This window comes from Lutjanus erythropterus, chromosome 8, assembly GCF_056507025.1.
Source record: "Lutjanus erythropterus isolate fLutEry1 chromosome 8, fLutEry1.hap2, whole genome shotgun sequence".
NCBI lineage: Eukaryota > Metazoa > Chordata > Actinopteri > Lutjaniformes > Lutjanidae > Lutjanus > Lutjanus erythropterus.
The window spans coordinates 13,970,001-13,995,009 of NC_139324.1; the positions used below are offsets into that span (position 1 = coordinate 13,970,001).

Consider the following 25,009-nt stretch of genomic DNA (forward strand, 5'->3'; position numbering starts at 1 on the left):
GAGCAGAGAGCAAACCAAGCAATACAAACAGATGGATACAACTGTCACACACTACAATCAAGTGGACACAATATTCAGTCAATATGCAATATAAGGTCAAGGACAAAAATTCATTTATTCATTTATGATACATAAATAGAGTATTTTTCAACAACTATTTCACTGAAAATTTAGAAGCAAGTACACTGACCAAGAGTTCTATTTTCTCCATCCTTTAAAATGGAGGTAAACATAATGGTGCTATATCCAGACACACAGTTGAAGAATAAAGCAGCATATTTGTCATTATAGCCAGTAATGAATGAATGAAAACAGTGTTTAACATATCTAATGTTAGTAGTGTCTGAGCTGCCAGTGTACAGTGTGTCATCCAGTAGTTTGTACTCACTCTGCTGCTCTCTTTGAACAGTTTAAAGCTCATCCACTTTGGCATGTCGACTTCTCTTCTTCTTTCTCCCTCTGTCGCTCTGTCTGTCTTTGACAACTCCCTCATTTGTGTCTCTGCCACACACACAAACACGCCCTCACACTGTCTCTCCCTCTCCCTCTCTCTCTGAACAAACAGCCATTTGATGGGAACGGCACTCTGCTGGTGTGTGTGTGTGCGTGTGTGTGGGTCAGTGTGTTCACATTTCTCCCACTCTGTGGAAGTTACTGCAGCACCAAAACACTTTCAACTGACAGCACTGTGTGTGTGTGTGTGTGTGTGTGTGTGTGTGTGTGTGTGTGTGTGTGTGTGTGTGTGTGTGTGTGTGTGTCAGACACAGAAGTCATATGACCAGCAGATGGCTACTGTACGGCTTCAGTCTGAACCCGACACTGAATGCATTTGATTCATGAGAACACACACGTGTGAACAATTGCTCACCAGTGTCACACTGCTGTAACTGAATGCTGCTGGAACACCAGCAAGAAAATCAAGTACATCTTCATCTCAGAATGACACAATGCTATAAGCAACTTTTAAAAACCAGTACAATATCAAATACTAAGATGTCAAATATTACCTACAAAGCAGATGTATAAAGAGATTTGATAGAGAGTTTGTCTTACATCGTGACAGTTGCCCAAAATCAAACAAGAAAAGAAATAAATGAAAATGTTATTGCCGTACAGAGTTGATTCATACTGGGACAAAACCAATCAGGGTGTCCAACTTTAGTAACTTGAATCCAAATAGAGAACTATTTTTAGACAGTTTCATGTGACAGCAATGCCAAATATGTCACATATACCATTGAATGGACATTAACTTGTCCTTGACTTACACTTTGTGATATTAAAAAGTTGTAAACCAAAAAGGAAATGACTGGCTATACTTATAAATGGTGATCTGATAATTGCTAAATGTTATAAAGGAGCTTTATGTAGGAATTGGCCACTGGTAGAACAGGGACCAGCATATCATCAGAGAAAGGAAAACTTAATATCTTTTCATGTGAATGTCCAGCCAGTGTTGATAGTAAATGTAGTCAATTGAAGCAACAAAATCCTCAGCATGCTACACTGATGAAAACTTTTTTTTGCTGGAAAAGCTGTTGTCCTTCAGTAAGAGCTACAGGCTTTTTCAGCCTCAATTTCTAGTCTCGTCCTTGGGGTAGCCACGGAGCGTGCTAGATGAGTATTTTTTATCACCTAACGCTAGGTTTTGTGCAACAAGGTAACAGCTATAGGCTAGGGTGTTGATGACATGGCAACATGGGCACTGGAGTTACAAGTTTGCCTGCAATGCATCCTGGTCTTGGCAGGCACTGCTGCACAGCTCTGGAAGCAGAAAATTTGTTGTTCAATATAGCACACAGCGAAAAACTTATTGATTCAGTTTCCTCCATTTACTGTCAATAATGATTCAACATTCACATGAAAAGTGCCAAAGTTTCCCTTTAAAGTAACTGACAACCAGTGTAGCTGCCATTGTCCAGCAAGCTCAGTTAACCAGGCAGCAATTATATTAGCTGACTCTGCTGGGACTAGGAGATCAGAGTGTTGGTGTTTACACTGTTAGCAAAGGAGATTTGGACCACCAGAAGAGGAGGTTTTATTGCACAGGGCGAGATGGACCCAGCTGGGCCAGAATTGGTCATGCAGGTAGTTCTGTTTCATCTGCAGAAATGTTAGAAATTCACTTCTTAGATTTGTTCCACCAACCTGAAATTGGTATGAATGAAATTTCATTTGCGGTGCATCTTTATTAGAATTCATCCTGAGGGGGACATGACATGTTAGGAGATTCTCAAAGTCATTAAGATTCATCCTTTAGGGACTATAAATATCTGTATCAGATTTTATGGTAAGATATTTCAGGCTGGACAAAAGTGGTGGACCAACCAACAGATCCACATTTATTATATGCATGACTCAATACCACATGAGGTGAATAAGACTTTTTTCTCTGGCTTTTGCTTTTTTTATTTTTAATAGCGACAGCTGCAGATACAACAGGAAAGGAGGGAGAGGGGATGACATACAGCAAATGGGCCACAGGCAGGAATCAAAACGGAGGCCACTGCAGAGGACTGATAGCCTCAGAACATGGAGTGTACGCTCTACTAACTGAGCCACAGGGGCAGCCCAGGAAGACAGATTTTTGTTTGATTATTTTGTCATTTGCGCCATCTGGCCTTACGAGCAAAAAAAATCTCCCCTGATAGGCTCATCCTGGCTTCATGAATTGTTTGAATTAATTTAAAGTACGGGGCTAAAAGTGGGTTCAGCTGCTGCTGAGCCGCTCTCCAACCAGTGATGATATTCAGTCCTACAGGAGGAGTCTTATTGGTCCTCGCTCACAGAACAACACATTTTTTTTTTATCTCCAGCTGAAGGCGGAGGCTGAAATAAGTGTTTGTCCTTTGACCTACAGGGTTGTGGTAGAGCCATGAGGGCTGCCAAGTTGTCAACCACTGGAACGTGGCTTTAAATAACATAAAGACCACAGACTTGACCACAGCTGACTCACTGCACCGACAAACGTCACAGAAAAGACTTATTCCACACAACGTCACAGAACTGACATACATAACACGATATTACAGAACTGGTCTGAACCTCAGTATGTCAACAAAGCATCACAGAGCTGACATATCCTGAATCACAACATGTACTGTGTACCACTATAGAGTTGTCCTTAAGTATCTAGACCGTGGCACAACAAGTTTTCATAGAGAAACAAAAAATGGTAGTTTTGCCGGTGACTAATAAAATGAACTGAAATGACCTCCAGAAATGTCTGCCGTCTTTAAGGTTTAGGTCTGGGTCCCGGTCTGATAACATGAGGTTAGGAAAAGGTTGCTCTCATGGATAAAAGAAACCAACATGGACTTTTATCGGAAAAGAGGTTAGAAACCATGGTCTCTGATGTCACAAATTATGTATGCCCAACTCGAACCACGACCTTTTCCAACTTTCACCTTTGCTAATTAGAGAGGACAGTCATCACTCATGACCGCAAGAGGTCACTTGACAGGAAAAAGTAAACTAAGGTTATTTAATGTTAGTTCATGCTGTTGATTTTACGGTGAGAATGTATCAATTTTGATGTTTGAGCTGAATAAACGTGGATATCTGATTTGAATCAAAACTAACACTTTGCTCTTTTGCTCCTGGCTTTCATGTAAGGACATTTTACATCAGTATTGAGTGACCAATGTAGGACCCAACCACTTGTATATCAAATGTTTTAATTCCTACTATTAATGGAAACAACATGAAAGTAAATACCCTTGGTTAATGTCAGCACATTAATCACTTTGTGTTATTTCCTATTTTATGTACAGAGTTTAAAAGGTGCAACTTGTAAGAACTGGCCACCTGTTGAATTCATACAAATAGGGGAAGCATGTCACCAGAATAACCCCTGTCTGCAGCTAACTCTAGCAGCCATTAGCTAATTAGCTTAGTTAGCAGTGCAGCTTGTAGTGGTGCTATTGCTAGCTGACTTAGCGTGGAATAGGGGCTCACATTGGGCAGTGCTGGTGTTTTCAGGCCTGGGGCTGGAGAACCAGAGGGAAATGCTGGTGGGAAGCGGCGCTGGAATGGGCACTAGCACCAGAGCTGGGCAAGCAGCCAACAGAGGTGTGCCCAGCAGCCTCCCAGTGAGCATGACTGGTCCGGGGCTGACAGTGCTGAGGTAATTTACAGTGTCTCCAACCAGGACATGGGCAGGGTCAGCCCCTGGGTGCCTAGAGGCAAACCTGGCAAAACCACCTGGTTGTTGTTGGACTGAGGGCAGACTGCATGCTACAGTGATTAACTATCATTTCTTGATGTACAAAGTTTTATTATAGGACAGGACGGGCCAAAGCGGCTGTTAGCATGCTCAGCAACACAATTAGTGATGCACTGACCCAATACTCAGTATCAGTCCAATACTAGACAAAATTGCTGGATCAGATTTACAATTATTTTTTTTAATTCTTACATATTGCTCTTTTAATGCATAAAAAATGTGCAATGTCCAAATACACAAGGACTGCTCCATCCTTCTACAGTGGTCCAGTGATTGCTACATGCCATATTATTCATCCATCTAAGTATTTATCTGTGATGCTACCTAAATTTTGTCTGTGTTTTATGTTAAGCAGTGAAGAGAGATGTAGAGTGAGGACAGCTGAAGGAGATGGAGGCAAGAGGCAAACAGAAAAACTCTGCAAAGATGAAGAGGAAAATAGGAGGGAAAAAAAAGGGATCCACTCGTCATATAAAACTCCTCCAAAAACCACCAGAAACAGTAGCTTCCCACCCCGTCTACACACACGCTCTAGACCCAGACAGCCAGTGGAACATCTGACTATGCCAGTGCTGGGCTGTTATTTTAGTATACGGGGGAGAGAGAGAGATTGAGACAAAAAAAGCAGAGCGAGAGATATGTGTAAAAATTGAGAGAGTGAGAGAGAAAAGAGGGATGGACTGCAAAAGGAGCAACTAATTGCGGGTGTGGGTGTGCATCTAAAGAGGGTAATTCAGTGAGGGATTACGGGAGGTGGAAAGAGAGAAAATGGAGCAAGAGGTTTATAAACAAGTGAAGAGTGACAGACAAGAAAACAGGGCGAGGCAGAGAAAGGGATGAAGATGTTTACAGGAAAGGTGGTGAGGAGATTAAAAAAGAAGCATTTACATATTCAACTGTATTAAAAAGTTGTTGGTATCTTAGACGATACTCAAATTTAGGAAGACACAACAACTTCTATAGCTTGATCACACCCAAAAAACAAGCTGGGTATACGAATATATAAATTGTTGCCGTACAAGCCTTATGTTTTTGATTTAATTGTTTACAAGAGCACAACATTCTTCCTACATCTAGCTCATATTGGCAGCCTCTTTGGCAGAAGATTGACGCATTTAACTTTAAAGGGATAGTTCTCGATTATTTGAAGTAGGGTTGTATGAGGCACTGATAGTCAGTGTGTAACCTACAGTAGATGGCGGTCATCACACCCCCAGCTTGGAGAAGCAGAGAGGAGTACCAGCATGGATGCTAAGCAATGTACTGCTGTGGACAGGGTCAGCAGGAAAACGTATTTTAGCCACTTAAAAAAAAGGCCCATGTAAAAAAAAAAATTTTTTTTTTTTTAATTTGATGTCACACAGCCTTTTTTTGACAAGAAATGAGCCAAATATCACTCTACCAGACTCTTTGACAAAACAGTAATTTTATCATGCAGAGCACAGAAGTTACTGCTGCCTAGTTGGTTTGTGTTATTTTGTGACTTTGCTGAATCCAGACTTACATTTTAAAACACCAATGTCACACAATAACACAAACAACTTAACCAACTGAGCCTCGCCCACCATCTACTCTAAGTAATACGCTGACTATCACTGTATCATTGAATCATTCACTATCATTATTGTACTTCAAATGACCTGAGCTATCTATTTAAAAAGTACAAAACTTTCTTTCAGCGAGACCCTGGATGCTCCGAGGTCTGAGGTCCTCCCACCACAGTCTCACATAATCCAGTGAGAAACCCTGGTGCTCTCTCACCTGTGCAGTGAGTTATTCCTCACACACCTTCAGCTGATTGTGACTCACTCACTGAACGTGTCACAACTGGAAAAAACTTTTTTTCCAGTTTTTTTCCCCCAGACAACAGGCTGCTCTGATTAATGAGTAACAAACATAAAATCACTGTTACCTGCTGAGGCTGACAGGTTTTGACAATTAGCATCTCATCTTTTCTGATAAATTTAATTACTAACGTCTTCAGAGGTACAGTGTAGGGGGGCTCATGATGGTTCAGACTGGTCTCAGTATAATTTGGTGATGGTAAATAACTAAAGCTTCAACTCCTTCAGCTCTGCTGAACCCACAGTGCACCATAAAACTGTTGAACAAACATGCCTGATCCTTTCACTGACCCAGTAAACAACATATTTTCATTTGTCTTTCCTCCAATATATACAAGAAATGGCCATACTTCATGTTAATAAATCCCTGGAGGACTGGAAGAGCCATGGGAGCACAACAAAAGGGAGCACCACCGCCCTTCACATACAAGATAACAAGAACTGCCACGCTTCCACGGCCCCGCTGGGGAAAACGGTCGTCTCATAAGCCAGACAAGTCTCCAATGATACCACAGTTATTCACTCCAAATTTTTACTTAAACAAAAGATAAATAGATTCAGGCAAAGTAAATTAGTACTCTACACAAAGCGGATAGAGAGAGACGATAGCAATTTATTAAAAGGGACTTTTTTTGTCATATATTCCCAAAAGGGGGGTAGCACTCCTTCCCATCCCCTCTTAAACAAAGCACAGTTTATGATTGCTTTTCACAATTCACAGCAACGTCATGTATGTTGCCAACAGCTTTCAAACTCAGCCTAATTAAAAACTGTAATAAAAGAAAAACTAACAAAAGATGAGAAATTCCAAAAAAAAAATACATACAAAGTGCAGCTCGCAGTTAAAGCTGTGTCAGCATATGCAATTTGAAACGAATCAAAACAAAATGATGTTTGATCTTTGGTGTTTTCAGAAAAACAGAGGAGGAGGGTCTAAAAATAGCGAGCTAGAGTTACAGTCTAAATCCTAGAAACAATAAACTTGACCAGAACAACAACACACCCACACTCAAAACAGGCTGGAAAAATTCATTATCATGTTTTCATTGGACAGGAAGAGGTGGAGAGACCGACATGCAATAAAATCACATCCACAGTAACAGTGCAGTAGATCTGTGTGTCCTTGCTATTAATTTTATAGATTTATGTTAGTGCTGCACATACATACCAATATAGATGACCAGACAGAAACAGTGAGATCCAAGTTAAGATCCTGCCACACACACACATACACACACACTATCTGTGCGATGTGTGTACATGGGGCTGACATTTAGAGGCAGGGTAGCGTGTAGGCGTGGGGTTGCACGGTGAAAAGGCCACACTGTGTAACAGTACAGTGGGAGGCCATGACTGACATCTGTTTGGGGCTGTGTGTGGGTGGATGTGTGTGTGTGTGTGTGTGTGTGTGTGTGTGTGTGTGTGTGTGTGTGTGTGTGTGTGTGTGTGTGTGTGTGTGTGTGTGTGTGTGTGGAGAGAAAAGGGAGGTACTGTAGTAACACTGGACAACAACCGCTTAAAATCACAGCAACTAATCAGAACAACCAAAACAACTGCTACACCAAACTCCATTCAAAATCTGTAAATCTGATGTTTTGCTGCTTGTTTGCAAATCAACCTGCCCTAAAAAAAACATGACTGAACACCTTTAAACAAAGCACCAGGAGGGATTCTGTAATTCACCATACATCCAGCTACGCAATTCAATAAAACTTAACCAGGCATAGACTTATTCACACCCAAATTTCCTCCCTGAGGGATCAGTACAGGTTTATATTATTTTAGTTTGCCTGTTGCTCCATTGCATTCGAAAACACGCACCATATCAAAAAGTACTAAAGCAATGCAGGGTTCAACGTTAATGTGTTTTTTTCCCGGGCACTTGTCTGAGATCTAATTGCCTGAAGTCAATTTTTACCGGCCTTTGTACAAACTGTTTTATTTATTAACTGTTAGGCTTAAGTGTTTAAGTTTATTCTAGCACTGCAACCTCGATAAAATGTCAGGAAATAATGAAAAATGCCTTTCCCAGTATTTCAAAGTCCAAGGTGGTGTCTTTGAATGTCTTGTTTTGTTTGTAAACTCCAAGGATATTCTGCTTGATATGATATCAAACAAAGAAAAGCAGGAAATCTTCATATTTGAGAGGCTGAAAACAGAATTTTCTGCCATTTCTGCATGAAAAATTACTTAAACAATGCTAATGATAGACAATGTTTGGGAAACCCTGTTCCTAAATAACTAAAATGGAGAGCTGCATAAATGGACCAACACTATTACATATTCTCAAAAAAATCCAGACTGTCCCTTTAAATTCTGTCAAAATAAAAGTTCAAAGATGGGCTTACTTGGATGTGGGAGGCTGGCTGATACGAGGCATTAGGACAGACGCCTGCACACAACCTGAAGAGATTTTTCATCGCCGACTGCTTCTCTGTTCATATGCTGACATTGCTGAATACTTCTCACACACACACACATCAGCTGAACACACACCTACACATAAACTTCAAGACAACACACTCACAAACACACAATTATAGTGCTGCATGTATCAGAGTTGGGTTTCTGTGTATGTATGTAGTAGAAGACACACATGGGAAACAGTCTCTTTGCCGCTAGCACACACACACAGCCCCTGCATCTGCCCATTGTAGCTGCGTGGGAGACCCTGTAGGGCTGAAACAGCTGTGGGTCATCAGCTCGTCACGGGCCACAGAGGAAGTCTCAGTCAGCTACCTTTAGCTCCTCTTCTTTTCTTTGACACACAAATAGTCAACAGCAGCTCTGTTTGTGTGTTTCCTACCTTGTCGCTGTCTACAGTGTTCTGGGACGTCCTCGAGGCGATGGAGATGGTATCTGGTTGGCTGCTGCCATCTCCCTGACTGTCTCCATCTTCACCTCCCTCCCTGAACACACACACACACACACACAATCACAATCACAGGCAAATACAACCCGTTTCAGTTTGAGAAAAGACAATGCTGATGTTGTAGATGGGACAATATCACCACTTGTGCTCACATTGTTTTAAAACTTAGAGGGGTTTCAATTTGCTGTGATGACACCTTACCACAGTGATCAGGTTTCTGCCTGCAGTACCACTGTTTACTATGACGATGTTTCTAGTTGTGGCAACACTAGAGGTGGGAAACTGTCAGGTTCCAAATCTTCTTGTTACATAACCATCTGAGAAATGATCGCTAAAATAACAGGCCTGTTACTGGCTGCACATTTCACTGAATTTAGACAGGATACAGCCGTAAGTGGAACATCCTGCACCTCTGTACAGCATGTGCAAATATCAGAGATGTTTTGGCAGAAAAAGTACAAGTACCACTGGTGGTATGCAGAGGAATGCCACAAAATATTCAAAATAAAATCATTTAAAAACATAAAATCATCATCAAAATATCTATCTAGAAAAAAATTGAACACAAATACTTAAACATGAGATCACCTGAGATACTGAGGAGCTGTATTATTTAACACTAGATATATTAGTTTTATGTTATGCAATTAAAGTTTAAACTGTTAAACATATCTTGTGGGGTTAATAATAATAAACGGTGTGTGCTGCACTTATCTGTGTAGCTGATCTGCGAGGCAAATAATCTTTCTAGTTATGCTTATAATACAACATATCAGGACAAAATGACAATTTTCTTTATGCATTAAAAGGAATAATTTCATGTATCACATTAGACAAATATTGTAATAGGTGGCAGAAAAATAAGAATTTGTCATATAACACATTTCACAAAGTTTATAAAGTTCCCTCCAACTCAACAACTCTCAAAACTCAGATTTTATAAGGGGAGTCTGGGGCTGATTCGCCACTACCTCAAAGTTCTCACACACAATTCTTGCTCTGGAGGAATGAGAGCTGATCTCAATGAGGAAAGGAGGAGTTTAAGAGATGTAGTTTTCTTTTGTGCAGCTCATTATGTCATGTCATGCCACTGTGCCATCTTTTGTACATGTTCTTTTTCCTCCTGCTGCATTAATAACACAAGCAGTTCACATACGGGGGACACAGATGATGCTGTATTAATGTTTAATGAGAAATTAAATCATTTTTTGAGTGGGGTGGTCATACTTAATGCTTTTGAATAATCTTTTCTGAGCTTGGTAATCAGGCAAATCTCACCACTGAACTGAACTGATCTCTCCTACACCAGCATGTGGTGTCTGCACACTAAGCCTCTGCCTTCTGCCTCATGTACTGTTGATCTGGCCCTTAACAGAGCTACTGTCCATCAAAACGGTGTCTCCACTCCCAGAAAATGTCTATGTCCTTTTGCATGATTTTTCATTAATTATGTTTCTATCCTCAGTTATGTTTGTAACAAGATACCTTTTTACCTGTGGTGAGAACTCTTCTCTCCTCAGTATGAACATTTCTACCTCATGCATGAATGTTCTCTTATTTTTCCTCATATATTTGTCCTTACACAAAGTAAGAAATATCCTATGCGGGATTCATGAAACATGAACTGACAGCCAAATCTGTTCTTACCCACCTGGGTTACTATGTTGACGAATTGAACTGAATTTTGATCTTATGTAAGAACAAATGGAAGATACTCAAGTATTGATGAATGCCATAAAAGTTCTTTAAGTGTCTGGACGCACAATTTAAATAAAATCTGTGCATACGAACAATTCATGCATGAGGCCCAGTGTTTCTGTTCATGGTGACTGCAGTATATGATGACAATTTAACCTTTTGATGAATTTCTACACTATGTGCGGACAACTAATACACCTTCCAAGCGGTATTCAGCTGGATATATTGGCTGCATTGATGAATGAAAATGAATGAAAATTCTGGCATCAGCATCAATAAACTTGCATTATCACATTTCCTCTAACAAGTGTAAATAACACACTGTGTGCGTGTGTCCTCGTTTACCTCTTGGTGTTATTCCTGGGTTTGGTCAGTGCTGGTGTTTTAGGCAGATGAAGAGGCTCCTTGAGTGCCCCCTTCAGGTGAGTCATCCTCTCCTGGATCACCTCCCTGATGTTTTTAATCCACTCCTGTTTAGCTTCCATACTGGACGCCTGGGGGAGAAGAATTACAACAGAACAGAACAGAACAGAACAGAACAGAACAGAACAGAACAGAATATCTATTATTAACATGACACTTTATAGTCACAGTAAACCAGTATGTACACATCTAATCAGAGGACAGTAAACTTTTCTCATTTTTTCACTTACTTTTAGCACCGTTTTATTATCAGAGGAGGGGGTTCTTCCTGCCCAAAGAGCAAATTTACACGGATCACCCTCAATGTGCTCGGTCACACCCAACTCTGATGTCTGCAGTACAGCAAGGAAGGAAGAGCATATAATGATCAAAACTGTGAGTCAGTGACAGCTCACCGTCTGTTTGATTATAACACACAGTAGATGTTCTGACATGAAAACACACACACACACACGAGGGTAAAAGAAGAGAAAAACGTGGTCAGTGAGGTAACCTTTGGACTGGATTGATACACACCTGCTGGACTTGTACAACCACACACACACACACACACACACACTCACCAGTAGTCTGTTCTTGTACTGGTACTTGGTTCTGCCAGCTGAGTCCTTGATCTCCTTGCTGAAGACCAGGGAGAACTCAAACAGAAAGAGGTGTCTGTCCCGCCCCTTCCTGATCAGCGAACGTGGATCCCAAACCTGAAAACTGTCCTGCAGGATCAGCTCGCCCTGAACCTCCAGATTTTCCTCAAATCCTGAAGAAGAGGGGGACTGGGACTTAGTATCCACCAAACTGCTTAAAGTCTCATCATATAGTCAGTCATTAGGTGGGTTAGGAAATAAAACAGACAGTAACATACAGCAGTCGCACCAAGTCAGACACAAGTAGGTCTCAAGTCTTTGCTCTCAAGTCCCAAGTCAAGATCCAATCACATCACAAAAATGACACTGTCAGTACCAACACAATGAACAATATCTTTGGTCTGTTTTATTGGATTGGTTTGAACAAAGTGAATCTAAGGAATTAAGTGTCCAAGTCGAGTTTCAAGTTTTTTGATTTTGTCAAGTTGAGATCAACAGATTAAATAGATTAGATTAAAATATCAGAATGAATCAAATCTAAAAAAAAAAAAACAAAAAAAAACACTACAGACATGCTTCTTTGTGGGTTTTGAAATCATTTTCGACACATATCATATACATCTTAATAAGAAAAGACAGGCATTATAAATCTTAGTACAGCAGCATGGACAGTCTCTTACCCTCCAACATGGCGAGATGCATGGCATCATTAGCTCTCTTGGGAACACTGAGCATCACCTCCAAACCATCTTTAATCTCCCCTTTACCCTCCTCACAGCAAGACAGTAACTCCTGCAGAAGAAGAGAACAGGATAATAAATGTGAAGAGATATTGTCTTTGTTCTTATTCTCAGTTTGTATGTGTGGTAATTTACCTCACACTTCATTTTTCTGTCTATTCCATTTTCTGTATGAAGATTTAAAGTCAAGTGTGTGTATGCATGCATGTTTGTGTGTCTACCTTAAGCAGTAGTTGGTACTTTGTGATCCTCTGGACTGGCTTGATGAGGTAGGAGGAGATGGAGTTAGCCAGTCCACGCCTCTGCTGAATGTCCTGTTTACACACACACACACACACACACACACACACACACACACACACACAAAATTAGAGTTAGAAATTAGAGTTACAGTTAAATTATAATTAACAACCAAATAAACCAAATAAATGAAAGTCCCTAAAAATGTTAAATGTCCCAATTTAGAATTGAACTTTTCCAATGACCAAACAACACCATCTGCTGACATAAGAGGTGAACTACACACAGGCAATCAATAAATCACCATCATCCTCTCCAGCTGCAGCACTGACATGTGAAACCCTCTGCTGTTCCAAATTTTAATAATCTGTTTGAGAAAGTATTTACTGGAGGGCTACAGTACATCTGAACGATAGATTAGGTAACGGAGTGGGTTATACTCAACTCTCCTGATCATCATGTAAATGACTGTGTTAAATGAGAATATGGTATTACCTCACAACATCCCAAGGCCCTTGAATCAAATCCAATTGAAATTGCATTGTGGCAGATTTTATGATATCAGAAAATAGTGTATAGTTGTCCAAACAATCAATGTAATATCATGTCATGATAAAACTTGTGCTTCTAAATTCTAAGTCTGAATACTAAATTCTGATGTTAAATTCAAAATTCTTATAGGTGGACATTTTTTTAAGTGGCTATGTTTTGCTACTGACACTGTCCATTGTGGTACATTGTTTAGTTTCTGTGTTTGTACTCCTTTCTGCTTCTCCAAACTGGTGTGTCTATTGCCATGTACTGTAGGTGATACTGTAGGTTACACTCAGCTCTCCTGGTCATCATGTAACTGTTTGTGTTAAATAGGAAAATGATATTGCCTCATACTGATCCCGAGGCCCTGAATCAAATCGAAACTAAATCGTATTGTGGCAGATTTTTTTATATCAGCAAATATTTTGCTCAAAGAATTGATATAATCATATTGTGATGAAACTTGTGTCAAATTCTAAATTCTAACACTAAATTCTAATTCTAAATTCAAATATACAATATGAGAAAAACTGGACTTGAATGTTTATCTTGTCCAGTCTCCACCACAAGCATGCACCTCCAGTTTGGGGACACAGCAGGAAGCCAAGTGTAGGAGGCTAAGCAATGTACTGCTGTGGACAGGACCAGCAATAAAACATATTTTAGCCACCTAAAAAAAGGCCCACCTACAATAAAAAAAAAATTTAGGTATAAACTATATTTAGAATATTTTCACTGCTCATTTTGAACAGAAACCACTGTTACATAAGCAAATATTGCTCTCCCCAAAAGCCACCAGACTCCTCAAGCAAAGACGGTAATTTAAGCTTGAAAAAACACGAGAGCTGCTGGTCTACTGCTGCCTTGACTGATAAGTGCTTCCCCTTTAACCACTGTGTTTTGTACTGAAGCAGTACTTTGATCATGATATGCTAATGCTTTAGCTATTAAAATAGTATCTCCTTGAAACTTGTACTGGAGTGAGCCTAAACAGAAGGAGAAGGCATTACAAAACCTAAAAACAAACTGCAGTCTGGAAGAACATTTTTTGAGAGTTTTAACATAGTCTAAAATGGGCTAGTTCACTTAGACAGAGGTGGTTAAGTTAGACATTTTTTATTCGGTGTTAGCTGCTTTTCTGATGATTATATAGAGGGTTGCATTGTACTGTCATTTTTTTTAGGATTGTTGATGTGATGACATGATGTGAGTTAATCTGAGGTAGAATAATGAAGGGTTTACTCACGTCGAAGAAGGTGCCAGCATGCTCCAGTATGAGCTGACTGGAGTCTGGTTTATTCTTACAGTAATCTACATATATGTGGAACTTATCAGCCTGGAGGAGAGGAGAGGAGAGGAGAGGAGAGGAGAGGAGAGGAGAGGAGAGGAGAGGAGAGGAGAGGAGAGGAGAGGAGAGGAGAGGAGAGGAGAGGAGAGGAGAGGAGAGGAGAGGAGAGGAGAGGAGAGGAGAGGAGAGGAGAGGAGAGGAGATATTATTATTGTTATTATTATTATTGTTGTTACTATTATCATTATTTTATCTAATAAAGGTCTGACTCTCACCCAGGTGACGAAGCAGTGGCCAACATCCTCTGGTAGCTGCTCGTAGTTCACCAGCTCCTTTAGGAAAATACTGGAAACACACAAATGTACATATTAATGAGTACCATAATTACTCTAAACATACATTTACACATAACAAAGAAGGGAACAGCTGGACAATAAAGATCTCCAGTGGAGTGAGTGAGAGCGAGAACAAAGAAACACCACAAGTGGATCAGAAACAAAGGGGTTCCTCAGGGAAACTTATGGAGTTCATCAAATGTCTGTTAAAGCAAACCACTAAAACACTTCTTCAGTGACAATATTACAAAAAAAAAACGCAACAAATTCCCCTCAGTTAAAGCTTAAAACACATATTGTTGCTACGTGTGCTGCCTGGTTGATAAGGAATCCCCACATCTGTTTTCAGGAAAGTGTAAAATTGGTCGAAACAAAGACTAGCTGAATCTCCCCCTGCACAGATACTGGGCTCAGTTGACTCTCACTTGTTGTGGAAGTCGTAGATGTCTTGCATGTTGCCAAAGATGATGTGCTCCTTGTTGGCAATGCCTGGAGGGATCTCCTCCACACCACTGGTCATCTCCCACAGGTAGGTCTGACAGGTAGGAAGATATAGAGACACGCAAGTAAAGCAGACATGAAAGTATTTGTTACGTCAAAACAAAATTGGACAAGCAGAAGGCATATCTATTACCTCTAGGCACTCATGGAGATCTCTGACGTAGGTCTTCTCTGTCTGCAGTAACTCTGCCATAATGAACCTGAGACAACAAAATATTTTAGACTACCAAGAAAAACACCACAAAGAAAGATCAGATGGCATGAATTATATAATTAGTCCCGTTTTGTGTCTGGTTCTTTCATGGCCACATGAGCCTATTGATGTTCCTCCAACACTTTTATTCCTCTCAAACAATACACAACGCAACAAGACTTTGTGATTACATGCACAAATATGTTGCCTTTAAACTGAAAAAGACAATATTCCTAGCAAGCTGTTTGCATGGCTAATGAAAGTGAATATTCCACCTATAATCTTGTTTGCATGCAGCCATGCTTTAGTTGTGGAAAAGTGGGACAGCTGGTGCCGCTGAGCCATTTTGCTTCTTTGCATCAAAACAGTATTTTTTTCAAAATTTTACACCGATAGTGGATTTCTTTGACAATATGAACACAGCCTCCACCTTTCACTGATTCAACCACCTCTTTGAAAAGGTTGGTAAAATATGCACATATCCAAAAACCTGCTGATATCCAAGGCTTTCATAATATTTAGGTGTGTTTCTCCCTCTGACCAGAAATGTGGGCTTTTCTTTGGTTGGCATTATACAAATTTGTTACATAGCGATGTCATCAGGTGACAAAAGAAAGGCTGGATTACAAACGAGGTACTGAGAGCAGTGTGGAAGTTGTGCGAACAACACTGACGTCTTGGTGACTTTGATGTTTGTGACTTTTCAGGCCTTTGGAGTGCAGAAAAAAGCTATTTAACATAATTAAGGAAAGGCCAGAAAGCATAATATGACCTCTTTCAATTCATATGACAGATTGAGAAATCGCTGTATGGGTGCATAGAGTAAATTACTGCAGCTATATTGTAATTACACTGGCATCTGACAGTAACTTTACATGCTTCACCTGCTTCAGGCTTCCACATAAGAAAGTTCAAAAAATTTAAATGCAGACATTTTTTTTAATTTCTATTTAGAAAGCAGCGCTGTGTACCTACATGCTCTCTCTTTCTTGTCCTGCCTTCATTCCTGTACTCACTCTTTCTTCCTGGCAGACTTCCTCTTTTCCTCGTTGACCTCGTGGTTGGGGTCACGCAGTTTGACCTCGGGGTCATCCGTCAGGCTAGCGGGGATAATGTCCAACTCCAAGTCTTTATTGTCCTGCACAGAGGAACATAAATGTTTTTTGTCAATTCTATAAAACAAAAATGTATAAAACTATATTTTATACGTCACCACACTCAATATTGTAAGTGATTATAGTCTAATGTATGTGTGTATATTTTTACCTCGGAGCTGACTCCCAGGCTCTTTTCTAGGCTCTCCTGGTATTTGCCCATGCGCAGGGAGAAGTCGCGGTATCTGCGGTCCACCGTGCTGACCCAACGCTTCAGCTCCGACACGTGGGCATGGCCTTTCTCCACCAGGTTGTCCGCCAACTGGATCAGCAACTTCACTTTCTCCTTGGTTTGCTGTGGGAAGCACACACACACACACACACACACACACACACACACACACACACACACACACTCCATGACACTCAGTAATTCAGACCCATCATAGTTTGTGATCTTGCTAATTTTGCTACTCTTAAAATTTGTAGTTTATCTGAAATTAAAGCCACTATATGGAATTATTCAGAAAATCTTCACACCGGTGTTAAACTGCAGTCAGCATCCTGTTACTCGCACTCCATAGGCAGCAGCGAGCATCCAGGGCATCGGCCAACACAGTGACATGACAAACACCAGACTGAATGTGGTTGACCAGCATCATGATGACAGATGAGGTAAGTATGGCTGACCCTGTCATTGTGTTGACAGGGAGTGAGACATTGTGGAAGTGCTTCACATCAAATACTGTTTGTCAGGTCCTCTTCCTGTCTAGACACTTTGTCTGACTTAACACAGTGAAACTTTGCCAAATATAATTCATGCAATTTGCCAGTTTCATGAATCAATTCAAAATTAATCAAAGTCTCACACAAAACAATTTAAGAGTTAATTTCACCAAAATCAGATTTATAATCTTTAAATAATAACTGTTTTCTCACTCAATTATGTCAAGTGGGACGTGTCACTGTAACTCCATTTGCATCATTGTAACAGCACTGATTCTCATCAAACCTTTATACTAAATAACTAAGTTAGCAGTAACAATATTCAAATGCTAACTGCAATGTAAGACTTTACCTAGCTCACATTTCTTTGTTGACAGCAGTTGTGACAGCATTAATAACCTTGTTTGAAGTCACTGACAATCATTTCATTGTCAAGTTGAGATCATCTGTCATTCATTTTGACCAAATGAAATGTCACTATGAACTGTCAGTCATTTAGAAGTACTGTGTGTATTAAGCAATAAAACAAGGAGAAGCAACCATATTTTGCTCTAGACTGATCTGAGCCTCTGAGATTTCTAGTTCCTGTAATCTGGTACCCAAAGTACATAAGATACATAATGTTCTTTCATTTAAATGTAGATATACTAACTTTATAGTACATATAGACTGTTCCAATCAAGCTCATGTCTCATTTAGAATGCAAAGCTGTACAGCTTTTACATGTCTACATATGTACATTTGTCTACTGGCTTGATGTTCCCAGCAGTTCCTTTACAGCTACCAGTAACTGAACTTTACACACACACACACACACACACACACACACACACACACACTGTACCTTGGCACTGAGTCTGAAGTGATGATAGTCGTTGAGGAGCTGCTGTGTTTCCTCGCTGCTGTCACCGGGTGACGTGTGTGTGGCCAGGTAAACTTCACCTGTCTCTTGGATCCAATCCAGTGCCTGTGCACACACGCACACACATGCACAAAACAGATAAAGTTGATCCTAAATCTCTGTACATTCATCTTCATAATCATGATAAAATAAAACAGATGTCCCTTTAATGCAGCATATTTCCCCAAAGCCAAAGTCCAGCCAAAATCTTTTTTGTTTTGAGTAACTACATGTACACTTGCACACATACAGTATATATATACACACACACACACACACACACTGACCTGTTTGGCACTGCGCTCAAACACCAGGTACTGCTGACACTGGTCAAGCCTTCGTTTCTTTAACGTCCAGAAGTGAAGGACTCTGTTCTCTCTCTGCAGCAACTCATTTAGGATGGCTGCACACAAAAACACACAACTATTACATTAAAAGTACACTATATAATATATATTCCTCCTTCCCCAATCCCAAATGTGTGCTTTTTGCACACTGATGTGATTTTCAAACTCCACTGAATATTTAGGTTAAGTACATCATAACATAATACATACATACTCTATGACAATACCTGCAACAAAGCCAAATAATTTGAACATCTTGAATATTTGCAAAAGTTTATTTTATGTTTTGTTGAACTAAACCAGTTAAAATCAGTGAATATTTGAGCTTTCACAGAAATGGTAGCATTATGTTTTTCAGGTCAATCATAATCAGATTTATAAAGGTATATACACTGTCTTTTTGTGTTGCAGGCTTTGTGTCAGCAGCACTGACCTTTAACTTGTTGTTCGGGCCCTCTGGCATGACTGGCAGCTCCAGGCATGCTCACATTGTTCCTGTGGATGTACTTCAGAAACACCTCAGCGTTCCTCCGGGCCAGAGTACATGCCTGCAGCACAGGGACATGATGATTTTAATATCAAACTCACATAATTCAGACGCAGTCTTTACACTTGTCACTATCTGACAAAATCAGTGTTTTCACAACTGACCTGTTCTGAACCTCATGTGTGACAGTTTGGTTTTGTTTATTCAGGTTTGTGTGAAAAACTGTCATACAATTTCTTCAATATGTATCTGTCGAACAAAGGCAATTTGTGGATTTTAATGAAACTCCTGTCTGTCCCTACCTGTCCTCTCCATTTAAGGCAAAAAAAACCCCACCAAAAATATTTTAATATATGAAACTCAAAAATGTCCAACAGAGAGCTGATCAAGCTAAAAGTAATCTCTTAAATTTGGTCAGACCTTCAGAGGAGAATCTGTCTAAATGATGGATCTAATGGTTGTTATCTCTGTTATCTCCTTCCACCTCATTATTATTTTACCATCTCATTTTGTGGCACTTTATTTTATGTAAATGGTGCAAAAACCTTCATTAAGTTTGATATTCAGGATACCCCTCTGGCTCTCCAAGTTAAATTTAGGACTTTTTAAGAACTTTTTAATACCACTTAGGATGAAACTTTATGCCAACCTCATGGCCATACTAGCGAAACTATGAAGGATATAATGGAAGATCAGTATGGACTTTGAGCCCTAGAAAATAATTACTTACCAAGTACTTGAATTTATAAATATATTTTACTGTAATGCATGCAATTTCTTTATTGCTGACAGCAGCCACAGTGTTGGTTTTACACACTGCTGACCACAGAGCTGTGCTACAGGGGCATGCTGCTGGTGAGCTGTAGCACATGTGATGTGTTTCACACTCTTCATTAAGTCCCATCATCTCCAGCTTATAAAATTTTAGCACAAACAGACCTGAGCCTCACGGTCATCGCCTGGAAAAGACTTTTCACACTCAAATTTTGTATTCTCCTGCCACACTGGGTTAAAACGACCAGTGTCAAAAGTATTGCTGATTCATTCACACTCCAAGATTAAAAGCATAAAGCTGCTGATGTAAACAGTTCCTTTACTGTTGAAACATTCAAGTCACACAAAACAGAGTAAATTGCAACTTCACACAGGCACAAAACATTTTATACATTTGACAGTTATTTATGATATTGACAGTATGACAGGCAGAGGCCAGGCTCTCTCCAGATAAAGCCGCCACCACACACTTCTAGTGGGTCAAAATTAATGACTGAAAAGGATTATGTTTCTTTGAGTCTACACAATATTTTGGGGGAAATTGTTACATATTATGTCTTTAAATTCAGTGTTTTATTAATACTTTATTACTACTTGAATCTAAATTTATACATGCTGTATGAATAGTCTGAAATGCCATTTTATATTCTGTTCTTTGTTTTGTTCTCATTCTGCTCTCTTGGGTTTGATTCAAAGCTGATAAATCTCTTTGAATTTGACGTTCCACTTATATTCTCATGGCTTTGTGTATGATTCTGTGTAGGAGCACAATAGTAGTCTCTTTTCTGATATGAAGCAGTGACAGTTGAATCACCTTGAGGAAAGCTTCTTTCTGCTCCAGGTGTTTACTGATCAGAGGTAGAAGGTGGTCGCTGTCGGCCGACATTCCCAGTTTATCATGACTACCACACCAGTCCTCATCCCGCCGATACTCCTGCTCCAGACTCTCCAACACACTGCACACCTGGACCAACACAAAGAGTTGGTGACCAGCTCCAAGCTTATACATGAATAAAACACAGACTGTGAGAGTGTGTGTATCTGAGGTGTACCTGTTCAGACGTCTTGTAGAAGGCCACGGAGGCATTGACAAGCTTCAGGCGGTCCTCCATCTTCAGCATCAGCTGCTGCCAGTGAACGGCCACTTTCTCAGCACAGCTTCGAATGGCCTCTGGATCATAGTGACCTGCCTGTAGCACCATCTGGAAAAGAGGAAGAGGTGGAGACAGAGAGAATGTGACAGTGGTGGAGGGTAATACATGGTCATGGTGAACAGCTTGGACCCAGGAATGCAGAAATACAGAGTGCACAATAAAACAAGATATACAGTGAGTCTGAGTGAGTCTTACTTGTTCAAAATCTGACAAATGTGCTGTAATCTAGTCCAGTAAAAAATAAAGTAACAGCTGTGAAAAGCATGAATTTACCTCAGCTTTTTGCTGGACCTGCAGAGCGCTCTGATGAGTCTTCTGGAGAGAGTTAGCATGGAAAAGAGACTGGAGGAAGAGGAGGAGAGAAGAGAAGAGAAGCGATAGTTACCATCAATTAAAATCACTGACTCATTAGTTCAACTCTATTTTAATGGTTCCCTGTGGCGCTTTGGACCACTATTAACACTGTGATGTTTTCATGCGTGGGTCCCTGATTTGTTTGCACTCAAAGGCAGTGAAGCAGCAGACTGCTAGGTGGTAAACATGGATGTTACCAGTCACACAGTACATCTTAGTGTTACAACATTTTCTTTTTGTATTTTTGTATATTTATCTTTCTTTACTTAATGAGTCATATTTTTAATGAATTGTGTTTTTCCGTTTTTCTCTAATATTGCTATTGAACTGAATTGTATTACCTTTTTCATTGTGTGCTTAACACTCATGCCAATTAAGCATATTGAATTGAAATTGAAAGATAGCAACACTAGATGTAAACAGACAAGAAAATTTAGCTTACATGTACAGAAATGTGTACCAAACAGCTACCATCATGCCTTAAAGGGAAAATTTGCTCATTTTTTATGTGGAGATCCAGTCAGTGTTGAAAATAGTTGCTCATGAATGAAGGAATAAATTCTTCAGTGAGGGCTGCTGTATACTGACAGAGAGTTATTGTGCTGCAGAATCTGTTCCTCTACTGGCACCGAGTGATGTAGTTGGTGTTGCAGCCTGCTTCCACTGGACATGGTTATGTTGCATTCTGGCTACATCGTGGTCACTTGAGCAGATCGCAGCCATTCCTGACAATGCTTGTCATTTCACCAGATACACCACAGCGCATCCCACAAGCAGCGCTCTGCCGTGCAGAGAACACGTGATGAGACTATTTTTGATGGAAGCTGCGTCAAGCTGCACGGAGCAGATTGAGCCGGGCAGGAAGACAGATCCAGGAACAGCATGGAGAACTGGCTCAATTTTCAAAATAAAAGACCCCATTCAGACTCCCAATCATAAAAACAGACTAGAAAACCTATTTAACTACGCAGCATACTTACCTGAGGTAGAAGCACAAAAATCAAAGAATATTTACCAAATCTTTGTGTGGCTACTGTGTGTTGTTTGTTGTCTTATGTGTACAGTACTTTGGAAAGGAATTTCCCCTTGGGGACAATAAAGCCTAAGTCAAAGTTTAAATCAACAAAATCTGAACGACTCAACAAAATCAGGTGGGCAAAACACTAGAGTATTTTTTCACGTAACGTTATGCTTTGGCAAACAAATAGCTACATGCAACATCAGCAGCAGAGTGTCAGAAAGAAAACCCAGCTTTCTTGGTCAAGATAGCACACACTGAGAAATGTATTGCTTCGGGTGACTACATTTACCATCAACACTGACTGGAAATCCACATAAAACATGCCAAATTTTCCCATTAAGTTGAAGCCAGAGGACCAGTGGAACTACTTTATTGGCAACTGGAAACCTGCATCAGATCCAGTCCATTCTCACTTTTCTCTTAAATTACAAAAGCAATATTTTTGTACAAGAAATCGTGGTCCTAATACCTGAAATCTACAATTTTTAATATCTAATACAACAGCTTTTTAGAGGCTTATAACTTAAAGACCACATTAAGACTTACACTTAAGTATGGTTTTGGAGTGTGTTTTCTTGATTGCCAACTATCTAAGCCTATTACAGTGTGTGTTTCATTTGTTTATCCCATCCCAGCTCCAAATAGGCTCTGTCTCTTTCGCCCAAATGTAACTGCCAGAAACTGCAGCGAGAGCAAAATCATATTTTAAAGGTTACGTCACAGTCCGCATCCTTGTTTTCCTACAGTCAACATTCTGCTTTCTACTGAGAACAGTCTCGTAACTCAAGAGCAGACTCAAACATGAACGTAGAAATTTCACTATTTGTATATGTGTCTGTCTGTGTATATATAAGCTATCTGCCAAAGCAGTATTACATCAGTGTGACTGAGGATACAGGAGTGACCTCATGATGAGGAAACACACACATAAACATTCACACACTCACACTGCACAATAGCAGAAACCAGGCCAGAGCACGCATGTTGGGTCTGTGCCAGAACGGTGTGTGTGTGTGTGTGTGTGTGTGTGTGTGTGTGTGTGTTCGTAATACAGTGCTGACCAAGGGGCTTTTACCCCTGTGAGTGCTAACACACTTCTGGAGTCAGCTATTTAAAGCAGTGCACGGATTTACACACACACACACACACACACGTTAAAACATACACAAGCAGAGATAGCACTTAATTGTATTTGAATTTGTGTGGGTACATGTGTGTGTTTGTTTCTGCGTGCTAGCATCTGTTAGTCCTCAAAATCAATGCAGAATGAAATAATCATTGGGGCCAGCCCGGTGCACACGCTGATGACAAAGAGTGAGTGTGTGTATCAGTATGCGCACCCATCTGCTACTACTCAAAGCGATGCATACTGGAATAATTATTACTAAAGTACAGTAAGCCTGGTTTGAGCAGCAATAATTAGGATGTGTGTGTGTGAGCGAGTGTGTACCTCTATAGCCATCTGGAACTGTTCATGCTCCCTCTGCAGCTGCTCAGCTTCAGACAGAGAGCTGGCATTCACCATGCTGGCATTCAACATGGACTCACCATTACGAATCCAACCCAACACCTAGAAGGACCGACAGAGAGAGAAATTCAAAGCCATGACAAAATACAAGCCTATCATATTACATTAGAGGATACTTATGTGCGTGTATGATGTGGGAGGGAACTCTTCCACAAAAACAGACATGACACGTGTAGGTAAAGAGTGAGATTGAGATCATGAGAATATGCAGTGTGAGGAAAACATGGGTTAAATATGTAAAAAACATGGTGTGAAAAAAAATTACTGCTGCAGAAGTATGAATGATATGGCTGCAAAGCTCACTACTGGGTAGGTTTAAGCAGCAGAAATGTGAGGTGACAATAATTCAAGTGTGTGTTCTGGGTGGTGACTGCTTGTTGTATTACTTTCTATGTTTGAACAATGCAGGTGTCACATTTTGTATTTAGTTTTGATTGTTTTTCTCTGTTTTTCTGGGCTTTGTGTTTTCTTTTATTTCTGTCTGTACTGATGTTGATGTAAAGCACTTGGTAATCTGTGTAAACATGTGACACACAGTAGTTTTACTTACCATCAGAAAACTGCAACTGTTATTCTTTTTTAAAAAAAGACTGTTTTTCCAGATCATAAATGTGAGGCAGCCAAGCAGGATAAATGCCCCGTACTGACTGACTGACTGACTGACTGACTCACTGATGGTGATAATATGCAACATCAAAGTAACCAGGTCTTGGACTTTCTTTGTGATATGGGATGTTGATACCCAGAAAGCAATGCTTCCCCTAGAATTTTCTTCACATCTTCTGATACAGAGCCCCCAGGCAGGCAGAGGTGGGTGGGTTAGGGTTGATGCTGATAGCATAGCAGGCAGTCTGTGATTAAGTTATGATTGCTCGTTGAATTCAAGGCTTCAAACACACACACAGGGAGCAGAGCCCACCAAAATGCTAATCATTTATTTCCAAATGACTGGATATGTGGCATTATTTTTGGCATTTTGCCTTAGGCCTGTCTATTTAGAGGGGAATCACTTGAATGGCTGTTTAACTGATGTGCAGTAGATGGCAGCATAGGCTAACAGAAACACAGAAGCACAAATAGAAGAGCAGACAAACTTCACACTCTGAAAAATTTTAACTAAACCATTCTTAAATTCCAATAAAGACAACT

At 40.1% G+C, this 25,009-nt stretch overlaps 1 protein-coding gene across 1 annotated transcript in view; it reads right to left on the reverse strand.

Moving 5' to 3' along the window:
• kalrna (kalirin RhoGEF kinase a) overlaps positions 1-25,009 on the reverse strand; it is a 182,055-nt gene that overhangs the window by 64,940 nt on the left and 92,106 nt on the right. Inside the window, exons 20-38 of the mRNA XM_084724610.1 lie at positions 23,783-23,902; positions 21,231-21,299; positions 20,856-21,005; positions 20,618-20,767; positions 18,976-19,090; positions 18,483-18,598; positions 18,139-18,261; positions 16,741-16,923; positions 16,491-16,612; positions 15,415-15,481; positions 15,206-15,315; positions 14,721-14,790; positions 14,404-14,493; positions 12,605-12,697; positions 12,324-12,435; positions 11,626-11,816; positions 11,293-11,394; positions 10,985-11,133; positions 8,876-8,978 (exon numbers count right to left, since the gene is read on the reverse strand). Of these exons, the coding sequence (XP_084580736.1) occupies positions 8,876-8,978; positions 10,985-11,133; positions 11,293-11,394; positions 11,626-11,816; positions 12,324-12,435; positions 12,605-12,697; positions 14,404-14,493; positions 14,721-14,790; positions 15,206-15,315; positions 15,415-15,481; positions 16,491-16,612; positions 16,741-16,923; positions 18,139-18,261; positions 18,483-18,598; positions 18,976-19,090; positions 20,618-20,767; positions 20,856-21,005; positions 21,231-21,299; positions 23,783-23,902 (2,235 nt within the window). The remainder of the gene's footprint in view (positions 1-8,875; positions 8,979-10,984; positions 11,134-11,292; positions 11,395-11,625; positions 11,817-12,323; positions 12,436-12,604; positions 12,698-14,403; positions 14,494-14,720; positions 14,791-15,205; positions 15,316-15,414; positions 15,482-16,490; positions 16,613-16,740; positions 16,924-18,138; positions 18,262-18,482; positions 18,599-18,975; positions 19,091-20,617; positions 20,768-20,855; positions 21,006-21,230; positions 21,300-23,782; positions 23,903-25,009) is intronic.